At 38.1% G+C, this 12,986-nt stretch overlaps 2 protein-coding genes and 1 long non-coding RNA gene across 5 annotated transcripts; 1 reads left to right on the top strand and 2 right to left on the bottom strand.

Annotated features, from left to right (window-relative positions):
- Positions 1-68: 68 nt before the first annotated feature.
- On the bottom strand, positions 69-4,138 carry LOC124215679 (fatty acyl-CoA reductase wat-like). 2 transcript variants are annotated; one of them, XM_046619365.2, is made up of 10 exons: positions 4,047-4,138; positions 3,763-3,902; positions 3,475-3,597; positions 3,272-3,397; positions 3,056-3,216; positions 2,795-2,904; positions 2,175-2,373; positions 1,423-1,665; positions 396-653; positions 69-311 (listed from the first exon to the last, which is right to left on the bottom strand). In XM_046619365.2, the coding sequence occupies exons 1-10, from the start codon at positions 4,093-4,095 to the stop codon at positions 224-226; spliced, it is 1,497 nt and encodes a 498-aa protein (XP_046475321.1). In that variant the 5' UTR covers positions 4,096-4,138; the 3' UTR covers positions 69-223. The 2 variants fall into 2 exon arrangements, with proteins under 2 accessions (XP_046475321.1, XP_046475323.1); XM_046619367.2 differs by having other exon boundaries at positions 3,071-3,216.
- A 3,317-nt stretch (positions 4,139-7,455) lies between these two features.
- Positions 7,456-11,146, top strand: LOC124215681 (uncharacterized). The gene is made up of 3 exons (XR_006882425.2): positions 7,456-9,554; positions 9,681-9,880; positions 11,010-11,146. It is a non-coding gene; the product is annotated as an uncharacterized lncRNA (long non-coding RNA).
- On the bottom strand, positions 9,311-12,840 carry LOC124215678 (putative fatty acyl-CoA reductase CG5065). 2 transcript variants are annotated; one of them, XM_046619363.1, is made up of 10 exons: positions 12,765-12,840; positions 12,536-12,675; positions 12,273-12,395; positions 12,091-12,216; positions 11,876-12,036; positions 11,565-11,674; positions 11,000-11,198; positions 10,665-10,907; positions 10,275-10,532; positions 9,311-9,561 (listed from the first exon to the last, which is right to left on the bottom strand). In XM_046619363.1, the coding sequence occupies exons 1-10, from the start codon at positions 12,811-12,813 to the stop codon at positions 9,435-9,437; spliced, it is 1,536 nt and encodes a 511-aa protein (XP_046475319.1). In that variant the 5' UTR covers positions 12,814-12,840; the 3' UTR covers positions 9,311-9,434. The 2 variants fall into 2 exon arrangements, with proteins under 2 accessions (XP_046475319.1, XP_046475320.1); XM_046619364.2 differs by lacking the exon at positions 9,311-9,561 and having other exon boundaries at positions 10,367-10,545.
- Between the last annotated feature and the right edge of the window lie 146 nt (positions 12,841-12,986).

Here is a 12,986-nt window from a genome sequence, read left to right as displayed (position 1 = left end):
TCTGCTCTCCATCGATCTACTGAAAGGGATGTCACGTAAAACCATGCAAGGTACTTAGGTTACGATAATTGAAACCTGCAAGTTGTGTTTATTCTCTATTAAATAAACGATAGTCATGATAACTATTATAGCTCATCGTCGATTAGATGACAGTGGAGCCAAAATAAAGAACCGTTTTGCACGTTTAAAACTAACAAGGAGCAGCCGTGGATAGCCCAAACATTCATAGGATTCCACGGAAGGATCTCCAGATCACCCACAGAACGAAGCTGGCAGATATCAGATTCACGGCCAGATGGATGATATAAAGACTGAAACAGGTGAAGGAGTTGAGTATTTGTGACGCGTGTGAATCTTTGGTAAAGCGTACCACAGGGCTCAAGACTTTCACTCACTAAATGTGTCGCCATTTCGCTCTCTCCTCGTTTCCATCGGGTTCATTTAAGATGTACTTGCGAAGGCCTTTGACCATGCCTATAAAATACTCATCCCAATCAACGGCTTGCATACTGAATGGAAATGTTCTCTTGTCTTCGGGCCCAAGCTGCTTCCAGAGTTCCTGAACGTTCTGATTGTCGAAATCCCACTGTTGCGTGGTGAAATACTCCAATACGTTAAACGCCTCATAAATTTGTTTGACGAGTTTGTAAATTCTGAAATTAGCACTGACATTTAATCCCATTGCTGAATCTTGTTTATTATGTACATCTAAATCACGCATATTCACTAACTTGTCTACATGTTTGAAATTCGTCACGAGTGGCACATTTCAGACTTGTGTGTGTGACTTCTTGACATTTGCACATTAGACATCTGTATGTGGCTATTAATGTGTGTATATTATAGTACATTACATTATTTTTGCCAATTAGAACGGCCCAGCCGTTCATTTTAAATGATATGAAAGAATCATATCAATATTTAAGCGAGAAGAATTTGCTAGAAAGAGTATAATTTCGAAAATTTTCAGGTGAGTTGAAAAATTAACGTCAGAGCCAGGAATCGAACCTGGTATCTAGTAAAATGAACGACTGGGCCGTTCAAATGGGCTACAAATAATGTAATGTATTATGATATACACACATTAATAGCCACATACAGATTTCTAATGTGCATATGTCAACAAGTCATACACACAAGTCTGAAATGTGCCTCTCGCGACGAATTTCAAATATGTATATATTCACGACACACGAAAACAAAAACAATTTCGAATACAGGTGATGCGAGAAATTAATGACATTGTAGTCAGGGTGGCTAGGTGGTCTAGTGGAGTAAGTCTCCGGTAAAGCATCTCTCGATACCAGGTTCGATTCCTGGCTCCGTCGTTAATTTTTCAACTCACCTGAAAATTTTCGAAATTGTACTCCTTCTAACTTGTCTACGTATAACCTGTATAGGACTAAATTTATTTGTGCTTACCGCGGCTGTTTTCCCTTCAATCTTAGAATAAAGTCAATTATCAGTGCCGGGAGCAAATGAAGAAAAATATGAAGGATGCTGTACAGAAGTTTTGATGTTGTGGTGAATCCGTAGGGATAGTAAATGGCTTTGTCGGATGGATGCGTCAATCTGGCATCTGTAGCTTTATCATTGAAATTTTGCCAAGTTATAGGATTTTCATTTCCAGAAACGTAATTGTACACTGGAACGTCCTTAGAGTTTCTGAAACACACACGTAACGCCCCTCGTCGTTATCCTACACGAGGATTCTTTATATCCACCTCTTCAAATGTAAATTCGTTAAACAATGCTACATTAGTTCGCGGTCTCGTTGTGAAGTGGTCAAGCAAAACTGTGTGCTTGGTTTTAAAAAGTTTCTTCGTCTCTTCTCGAGTATCCCGCAAAAAAAAAGTAAAATACGACTCGTTTGTGTCTTATACCGTAAGACACCCGACATTTCCATAAACATTTGGCCGAAGCTACGCGACTAAGCCAACTTTTTGCCCTATGAGCTTGAAATAAATTGAATAAGCCTACCCTAACCACTAGCAAGTCAAATGATAAAGGCAAAGGCATCGAAATACCGTTTCTTGGTACGTATATGCAGGGTTTTCGCTCATCCATTGCCAATTCAAATTACGATGGAAGACGCGGTGCTCCACTAGGCTGCCGCGCAAACTACGATAAATGCCGTGAATTAAAATTTCTGACTTTATTTCAATAAACGTTACCTTTTTTCTGTTTTTGCGGTCTTCCAAGCTGAAGTAATAAGTGCGTTACAAACATAATCAACCGGCACGATGTCAAGCCTGACCTTAATATCGAGGAGAGCAACGTGAATGATGCCCAATCCAAAAGCACAAAAAATGCCCGGAATTCCTATCGGACTTGCAAGCCATCCTGGAAGGGGGCTTTTGTAGGAACTCGTTACTGTGAAATAATTTATGAACACGTTAGTAGAAATATCGGTAAAATTCCAGAAATTCAAGCTTTCGACAACTTCTCGTTCCTCTTTCGAATTGGGTGACTGTTGCAATGCAAAGCCGCAAGCTCTGCTCCGTAATCACAACAGAGATACTTGAGACCATTGTAACAATTATTGAGAGAGTATTTGAGTGTCAATAAAGCAAATATATTTTTTTTTTTTCACTACATTTATCCAGTTACGTCACGAGCAAACATACAGGTGTACAAAACATTTAATCAATGTGTCATTTGACTCTCAGTACAGTGACCAAACAGTATTTTATGTTGCCAAAAAATTGCAATGGAATCGTTTCGCAAGATTGGTAATATTTTGCTTTTCCGCTTTTCCGAGACAAAATAAATACCTGTCACATAAGTAAATTACCAATAGACGGCCTGAAGATAGCAAACGGTAAGTCAGTGGCGTACTCAGCGACGACGCTCTCAGCGATAGCTTTGGTGAAGGAATATGTGTTCGGCCATTCTCCGGTGAAGCTGCGAAAAATCGATTGGTTGTAAGTTTAGTTAGTCACTTCAACTGCCACTGATTGTAAGTGTAGTATGGAAGCTTTTTCTTAAAAAAAAAAAAGTTTGAGCTTATGATTGTTCATGAATATAAGTGTGTCATCGAGCATTAGAAGCTTACGGTTTAGAGACGTACTCCATTACGTCCTCCGAACCCTCGATTCTCCTGAACTTTTCCACTAGCATGTTGACATCTTCATGGGTCATGGGTGGAGGGTAAAGCTCTTCATCAATGAACTTCCGGACGCAGTGGCTAAAGGCGGTAGACACGTGAATCCCAACCTGAAATGTAATAATATTGATTTCTTTGAATAAGCAAAGGCGAAGATACCCTCACCTTGAAGTTCTTGCACGCCCTTGCAATGTCTATGACGTATTTAACACTGTTCACGTTAATTGCAACAGCCGTCTCGAGTGTGTCTGTGAAACGCACGGTGGCGGCTAGGTGAAAGATCACCCCAACCTGGAAGAATTCCGTCTTGAGTTCAACATCTGATGCAAAGAAAGGAGAGACGCACTGTCTATTTGGAATCATCATACCTCTTCGACGAGGCGTGCGTGGTCTGTTGCAGAAAGTCCGAGTTGGTTCTGGGCGGTATCACCTGCGACTCCGACGATCTTCTTGGAAAATTCTGGATAGTCGTTTCGTAACATATCAAATACCTAGAACGAAACTTCTGTAAATGTTTCCTGTTGACGATGGATCAGCAGCGTTAGAATGAGTTTCAGATATTCTTGTCTCTCTCTCTGCGTTCCTTATCACTTTCTCAAAAAAGACAAGATATAATTTACGATAATATTCGGAATTGTTCGATACTAGTAACTCACCGTATCACCGAGTAGCGCATCAACGCGTTCCTGAACATCTTTACCCTTTTTCGGGCGAATTAGGATATAGATGACCCCGATATCTCTACAGCTTCGGAGCAATTTTTCTATCAATACCTTGCCCAAGAACCCGGTTCCCCCTGAAATTGAAAAACGTATACTGACAAGGCCTCTTTGATGAGTTTTGTTTACACTTATCGCTATTGAAAATTCACACTTAAAGTGTTCTTCGGAACTAATTCATGTTGGGAAATTGGATTCCATCTCAGGTGACAGATACTGACCGGTAATGAAAACGTTTTGTCCAGCATAGAATTGCTGTACTTGCGACATCTTCAATCCGTAACAATGACCCGATAGAAGACTGTTGAAAACTAACGAGTCTCGAATATTCGAACATTGTAGTATGAATTGGAAGCTTTATATAGAGAAAATTCTATACATATATTTGCGTAATGGTATGTAGGAGTCATGCATGTTTGCAGGAATGATTATGGTAAATCGATTTAAAATTCAATTACATTGACATGCATTTAAATACGACACTCAGAAAAATGTCTACGTACTGCAATTGAATTCAGTAAGCAAATAAGTCATTGGCTAAGTGAACGGGTACCACAAAGCGTAAAATATCGTTTTCTATGTTGTTCCACAGAAAAAGTTAGCTGTACCAATTATCTGGACAACAATTTATTTTTATAAATCATTTTTTGAGGGTCATTGCGCAACTCATCCTGATCAGAGATAAGATTTTGAGACGTCAAAAATATAACATTAGACAAAGAAATTGGAGTTGCTTGAACGGTTCCAGAATTATAGGCATTGATCGTAGATTTCAGGTGGTTGACATTTTTCTCAAATCTACAATTCCCCTTGACTTTAATACCTAGTTGTTGAGTCATTGTTATTCGAATCAATAAATGTTAATCAAGTCACTCATATACTGGAGGCAACTTTGAAAAGTTATCAATCGTAGACGATGAAAATGGACGATCACTTATTGTAATCTTCAAATTGCTGGTATACAAATAAACGTGTCAAGAAGTACTTGTTTCTATCATAATCAGGTTCTTTAATTGATATTGTCAATAAAATCACGCAAATTTGTACATAATTCGAAACGCGATGAGTGTCACAACGAATGGTCCAATATTTGCAATAAAATTTATTGACAACATAGCATATTGTGTTACACGTGCGGGAAGTCGGTGTTTTACGATCATGAAAAGACCAAGTTGGTTTGATGTTTGAGCTGTAATTTCATCATTATTCAATTTGAGAACCACATCTTCCGTGATTTTTTCATCAATATCTATTTCGATTTCAACATATTCATGCAATATACTGACATTTCAAATTTTATGGAATTTTTTTTCTATCCGCCAATGTCACATGTGTCCGAGTATTTCAATTCCAGACAGAGTTTAGACTTATAGGTATATAGGACTGATGAGAAAATATTCTTCGTAAAACATTACGTATCCACATACAACATGGACTCTTAATTTCATAGCTTACATGCGAACAATTGAATTCCGATTAATGAATAAGCGAAATATTTGACCCCTGAAATTCATGATCAGTAGTTTAACTTGTATTTGGAATAACCTGCGTCATTCTTTAATACATTCAACATGGATAATGTATCGCATTGTACTCTGAGGTTATTTACATTCAAGACTTTCCCAAGAATAGATTTTCTCTTCATTATGCAGATATACACACTTATTTTTTAACGAAAAATGTGCTCTTATGAAACCACACCCGATAACGTTAGATTTACAAAAAGCAGTGTTTGAACATGCAGCTAACCTGGCTCACGTTACAATCACGAGTAAATTGATTGTACTCGTCGCAAGGCAGTGCGATAATTTGTAACAGCTCGAATGCGCCCGAATAACTCAAAGTACAACTTGACTAAGTTAGTAGGTAAGCTCATAGGTGAAACCTTGACCTTTGCGATTAGTGCGACGATTTCCGACTTGACAATCTCTCAGCTCCATTCCATTGACGCCGACTGAACCATAGACACGTATCTGACTAGAGCAATATGGGGTGCGGTCTCCAAAAAACTACAAACGTCTATCGAATCTACGTTCGTCCTTAAATTTAAATATTCGTCGTAATAAAACAAAAAATACCTAGTTTAAAAACAAACGGTCCAGATAAAGCAAACGTATAACTCATAGTTATATCTAAAGTGCAACGGAGATCTATGGAAATTAGAAGAAATGGAGGCCTAAGCGAGGCAAAATCTTAAATGGGCTGTTCATGATAGATTTTTACAGTTATCCATTTTATTTATACACCTAATATATAAACTTACATCCCGATAATTCTAAGGATTTCAAAGTATTGTTCTCACTTGTGTTTTGTCAAAAAATGATGAGATAACGGAGAATTTTGTGATTGACGAAAGTATTTCATATTTAATCTTAATCTTTGTTAAGATAATAAGGAACAATAAATTCCGTTAGAAATTTAGCGTCATTTCGTATTAACCAAAATAGGCAAAAATTGTACTTGATCGAAAACTTAGAACGTTTCAGAAGCATTGAGTTATAGCATTTTGCACTCTATCAATCAGACAAATTCTCGTAGCTTACTTACAATTAGATAGAGAACTTGACGTTAAAAAACACAAAAATCAGGCGCTAATTATTATCATTACTTTCAAACTTTAGCGAACACACTGAGTGTTCGCTTCACTTAGTATTTTACGTATATCGATCTAAGTGCCACATAATCTTGTTTGATGATGTACTTACAGTAATTCTGCTTAACGTGAAAGTAGATGGGAAAGAGATGTTCGTGGAGATTGAACCTAGTGAGACAAGCTAACGATAATAAAAATAAATCCCTGGAACAAAAAATGGTACCAGAATGAAATTATAAATTGGATACTTTTTTGATGTATAGATTTGTTAATTTTTAAAATATGGAGACGTCTCATATTTTTTTTCTCGTCTTCTGAATTGAGCGTAGCTTAAAAAAAATTAATACATGTTAAGAATATTATTTGCCATTGTGAATTCAAATTACTTAATCACATTTGATACGTTTCTTAAAAATATAAAAGCAGCAACTATGATCCGTCTACGTTTGATACATTATTCAATTACATTTCGAAAAAAGTTGCATCATATTAAATTAGGGTGCAACGTAGCACACATCATTGATATCGGGATATGAAACGGGTTGGATTAGACTGTTAGTTGTGTACGAAAAGACCAACTCACCACATAATTTGATTGCGAAGAAAATAGTATCTAGAAATTTTATACACAATTGCCTAAAACGAATTTTCCTCACTTGGTTAAGCTTGTATCGAGAGGAAATGAGCTTTTGCTCGACGGCGACTAGACGCAAACTGAACTACTTGATAAAGTCTTTTAAATGTCAATGAATGTGATAATATGTCATTAGAACAACGGTCGATAATTGAGGGCTTGTTCATTAATTTGACTTCAATTTAAAATTAAACACAAAGACAAAATCATACATCATACATCATACATCATATCATACATAGTATTAAAGTTCGAAATCAAATTTTGGATGTTCGGATGTTCGGATTTTCAGACAGTGACGTCACCCAAATTTTATTTTCTCTTGACGTCATCGATTTATGTAGACGAAATTCAGCTAGCCGAATTTCTCACTGTTGAAACAACCGCGCAGTAGAGCGGACGTATGAGAATCGCGCTCCGCAGATTTCGAGTACCGGATTCTCTACCTCCTGGATCCTGCACTCCGGGTCCGCTGCCTGGTGCAACTCGACTTCCAGGCCTAGCGCTCCGTAGTTTCTGCGTTTAAGGTCCACTATCTGCAGGAACCCGACTTCCAGAACAAGCGCTCCGTGATTCCTGCGCTCCAGGTCCGCTACCCGGTGAGTTTTGACTTTCAGTACTAATTTTTCGTAGTTCTGGCTGTCAAAGGCCTCGAACTGGTGGATTTTAACCTCCCGGACAAGCGCTCCGTAGTTCTGGCTGTACAGGTTCTTGACCTGATGACTTTTAACCTTTCGGACTAATTTTTAAGTTTACAAGTTTGATTATTGAAAACGTCATGTTTTGTACTATCAAACCAATATGCATGCTTCGGATAACATTTTCAATACGAAAAAAAACCGAACGACCAGGATCAATAAATTGCAATTGGTGAGTAGTTGGCATAGTATACATAGAAATACGTGACGATAACGTCGTTCAATCAGAGCTAAAATTGCTGCGTGTCGTGTTTCAAATCTGTCAGCACTTAGACAGAAATTTATTTTCATAAAATCACAACACGTTATACTCGCATGCATGTGTAAATGTGATTGGTAATATTATATAGAAAAAATCTTACGGTCAGATTTGGTTTGCGTCACGTGCACAAAGACAGTGTTCATTCTGTATACTGTGAAGCAAATACCAGAATTTTTTGGGGAGTCCATCATGGCCCAGTCTCCCCTACAACTATGTTATCTGGTAAAACACTGACAACGAGTAAGCGAGCGCACGAGTACAAAAACCAGTTACACCAGGCATCCGACCCCGAGCGAGGTTTAGCGAGCGATGGTTTTGAAGCTAATATTTATTAAAAACAAATGAATTAGAACATATATAGTGGCTAGAGTTAAATCAGAATATATGTTTATAAATAAAACTCAAACGTAGTTATTTTAAAATGCATTTATTGACAAAAGACAAAGGTGGTAATAGTCAATGTAAAATTATCTTATTCGCATACTTTGAGTTTCGAATTAAGAAATGCTTCCCTCAGAGGTTAAAATTTGAAACTTTTCTTGTAAAAAGATTTTATGTAAGTGCGTAAGGTGTCTTGTAGAAATGATTAACTGTCGCACCAGTAGATTTTTTAGAACTGCTCTGGTAGAAGAATCTTTTTGAAGTGACTGATTCTAGTTAAGCAAATATATTCCTGTTGGAGTTCGTTTGCTGATTCGAGGAATCTATTGAACTCTCTGATTGGCTCTTTCCAAGTCCAAGGAAGTCGAACCGTCGAGGAAATTACATAAGAGTGTAAGAAATATTTCGCGTCTTCTCATTCGCCTTTTTTATTTCTGCCCCGTGAGCCTAGGGGTAGTGGGGTCAGTAACGGCCACCCCATCTCTTCCCATGGGTGCAGGTAAGAATTCTTCCTTTGTCTTTCGCATAAATTTGAACTAACCTATTTTTTCATCGCGACATTCTACCCAAAGCAAATACCGTTTGTTTGATGAATGGTTTTAATCTATGAAATTGCTAATTCTATAAAAATATTGATTCATTGATAACAAAAAAGGGTTTTGTCTGGGGAGAATGTCGGTAAGTGTCGGTAACAGGAATCTGCGTGTAGAACCCCCCTTGCTATACTACTTTTATAACCTTGTAGATGTATAAAATATTTCATTAAATGATACATCAATTCATTTATCTAGTATTTAGGGGCTAAGGGCATAGAGGATGTGACACGATATCGTTGAAAATTACGGTTCCTGACAGCACTCAGAGAAACCGTATTAATTAGATTCAAATAAATTTCCATGATTAGGTTCGACGCAGAATATATATAAACGGATTTATTTGCATTAAAAATATACAATTGTGGAATTTCATCATCACCGTCGTATATCGACAACAGCGTTGACGATTTGCGGCTAGTTGAATCTGCAGCTCCGTAAAAACCACTCAAAACGTTTCAGAAAGAATACTTGGTATTGCAGAGGTGACGTCGATTCCACCAAAGGACTTCCAGATGACCCACAAAGTCAAGATGCCAAGTATTAGACAGACTGCGATATGGATGAGGTAAAGACTAAAATACATCAATCAATTCAGCATTTACAGATACGAATAATGGAGTAGAGTATGAAATATTGTTGTAGTATGCTAAAGCCAGTCTTGACTAATCCAGATCCATCTATTTTTCTGAAGGTTTACGAAAAACTAAGACCAGGACGTACAGAGTGAACTAATTTGACGATTTACGAAGAAGAATTTCGAACTAGAACGCAAGATTCACTGATTGAGAACTTGAGGTTTTCCGCACGATTGGGAGAAGCAATGATCACTAGATCCTGTAACGTCCGAAAGATAGTTAATCTGCGTGTGAATGGTCATGCCGAGGAAAGATGGTATGCAACAATGGCTGCTCTCGTCCATTGACAACATTAATTATCAGTAATCACGGAAACATATTTCCTCGCGTGGTTGTTGCGTGAAAAATTAATGTCATTCGATGTATGTATTCAACATTGCATGCAGAATGGTGTGCACGGCAGCTTATCGTAGCAGTAAAACGTACGTTTTGACAATAGTCACAATCAGTGACAGGCATACTTTGCACTGAATTCTGTGAATTTTAGCTTCCTAGCTCGATTTGATATTCCTCTATACTGATAAACTATTGAATGAACATATTTCATATCACAGTATCCAAGTTGTTATCGATATTGAAAAAAAAGGAAAAGCTATGTATCTCTGCAAGTAAAAACTGACCATAGCATTCTCTCAAGGATTTTTACTAACCGATAGCCCCACCGTCTCGCGCTTTCCAAGGTTTCATCAGATTCATTTGCGATGAACTGACGTGTACCTCTAACTAGGTTCAACAAGTAATCATTCCAATCGAGGGTGCGCATACTGAAGGGGAATATTTTCTTGTCTTCAGGCCCAAGCTGGCCCCAAAGCTGCTGAATTTTCTGGTTGCCGAAATACCACTCTTGGGTCGCAAAATACTTCATTGCGAAAAATGCCTTACGAATGTTCTTCATAAGCTGGTACATTCTGTAATTGCAACCTAATTTTGAAACTCGTTGTTAAATTTTGGTTTCATGAGTACATTCATTATAATTTTATATTCACTAGGCTGCTGATGATAACCAATAAAATTAAGAACTGTATATATTTCGAACTTACTTTGGCCGTTTACCCATCAATACCGCGATGAGGTCAACCATTATTGCCGGGAACAAATGGAATAGAAAATTAAGTATGCCGAACAAAAATGTTGACTTCGTGTTCAATTCAAACGCATGATAAACAGCTTTTACTGACGGATAGGTCTCTTTGTAATAAATGCACGTAGCATTGAATTTTCCCCAAGTCATAGGATTTTCATTTCCAGAAGTGTAGTTGTAAACTGGAACATCATCTGAGCATCTGGAAATACATGTAATACGCGAAGTGTTAGACCTGAAACGTAATATTTTTAACCTACATTTCTATGAATCAAGCTTGATAAATTTATTTACGCTTTTCCAGTAATTGCTGTGTTCCAAGCTGAAGAAATTAGTGCGTTACAAACGTAATCCACGGGGACAATATCAGCTATTTTACTGGTGTCTTGCAGGAGGACGTGAACGATGCCTATGCCACAGGCATATACCAAGCCTGCCATACCCGCTGTGCCAGAAACATATCCTGGAATGGGGCTTTTGAAGGCACTTGTCACTGAGGAACAGCAATAATTCACATACATACATGTTGATAAGGATAACGAGAGAATGCCCGAAATATAATTTCTTGACAATTACCTACTGCGTATTCTTCTCAATTTGAGTTTCATGAAATACACGAGAAAAATCTATTCAATAATCGGTTTTAAAGTACTCAAGAACAGCCTCACGATTACGAAGGAAGTTGTTACAAATTAACCGTCGAAAACTCTTTGATTGAAATAATTGAATTGCATGACAGAATGTATGACTGTTTCGAATAAACCTGCTCGAGATCGAATAACATGTAATTGAACCACAATGTGGTAGACTTTGTGTAACCTCTAGGGTAAAATAAAAGCTTGTCACATAGGTGAATTACCGATTGAGGGCCTGAATATTGCAAACGGTAAGTCCTCAGCAAACTCGGCAACGACACCCTCGGCGATAGCTTTGGTGAAAGTGTACGTGTTCGGCCACTCTCCTACTATTCTGCGGGCAAATTATTTCCTTATCAGACGTGTTGCATGTATGAAAGTGCCCGAGTGTACTCGAAATGGAGCAATTCGCTACTGTGTAGAGTTTGGTAGAGTCAAATGGTCAGTCTAGTCGTAGTCACGTGAATGTTGTGTACAATCAGCAACCGAATACCTGAATTGTGGTAATACAAGCCTTAAAATCCGAAAGGCCTACTTTTTAGTGACTGATTCCATCACGTCCTCCGACCATTTCATTCTTTCACACATTTCAACAAACGTGTTGACCTGTTGGTAGTTGATTGGTGGAGGGTACAGCTCTTCGTTGATAGACTTCCGGACGCAATGGCTGAACGCAGTAGACACGTGAATACCAGCCTAAAATGTGACAATATGAATTTGGTTGAATGAAAAAAGTAGAGACGCCCCCACCTTCAAGTTCTTGCACGCCCTTGCAATGTCGATGACGTGTTTCACGCTGTTCACGTTAATTGCAACAGCCCTCTCGAGTTTCTCAGTGAAACGCACAGAGGCAGCTAAGTGAAAGATCACCGAAACCTAAAACAATTTTGTGCTGGTCAAAGAGAGGCAAAATATAGTCGCGCTCAACATACCTCGTCGGTGAGGCGTGAATAGTCTTTTGGCGAAAGTCCTAACCCGTTCTTAGCAGTATCACCTTCGATCCCAACAATCTTCTTGGAAAATTCTGGATATTCTTTCCGCAGTAAGTCAAAAACCTGAAATCAAATTTGGGTACGTTATCGTTGTTGACAGCGTACTAAGAATTTTAAGTGAGTTTCGACTGGCGCGATGCATTCCTAGGTACTTTATCACTCGTTCCAAAGAGATGACACTTTGTATTTTTCTACTCACTTACCCTGTTACCAAGTAGCGCATCCAGGCGTTCCTCAACACTTTTTTCCTTCTTTGGGCGGATTAGGATGTAGATTATTCCGATGTCTCGACAGCTTTGGAGCAGTTTTTCTATTAATACTGTTCCCAAAAAACCGGTCCCTCCTGAAAAATTTAGAAAACGTATTTGTAAATCGCGGTCCTTATACGACAATGGTCTAGGATATTTTTTTTATATCATTTGCAATATTAACCGGTAATGAAGATTTTTTGTCCAGCATAGAATTGCTGTATTTCGGACATATTCAAAGTAACAGCTTGACTGATGAGATACAAGTAACAACTACCGAGTACCGGAATTCTACCAGCTCTCGCATACCAACCGCACTTGAATATACTGAATACAAAATGCTTCCGGTAATTCTTCAATCGCTGACTATTTAAGCGAACGACGAGACAACCGTTATGTTAATTTG

This window comes from Neodiprion pinetum, chromosome 3 (assembly GCF_021155775.2).
Source record: "Neodiprion pinetum isolate iyNeoPine1 chromosome 3, iyNeoPine1.2, whole genome shotgun sequence".
In the NCBI taxonomy this organism is placed as follows: Eukaryota; Metazoa; Arthropoda; class Insecta; order Hymenoptera; family Diprionidae; genus Neodiprion; species Neodiprion pinetum.
This window is presented reverse-complemented; position numbering and strand designations above follow the sequence as displayed.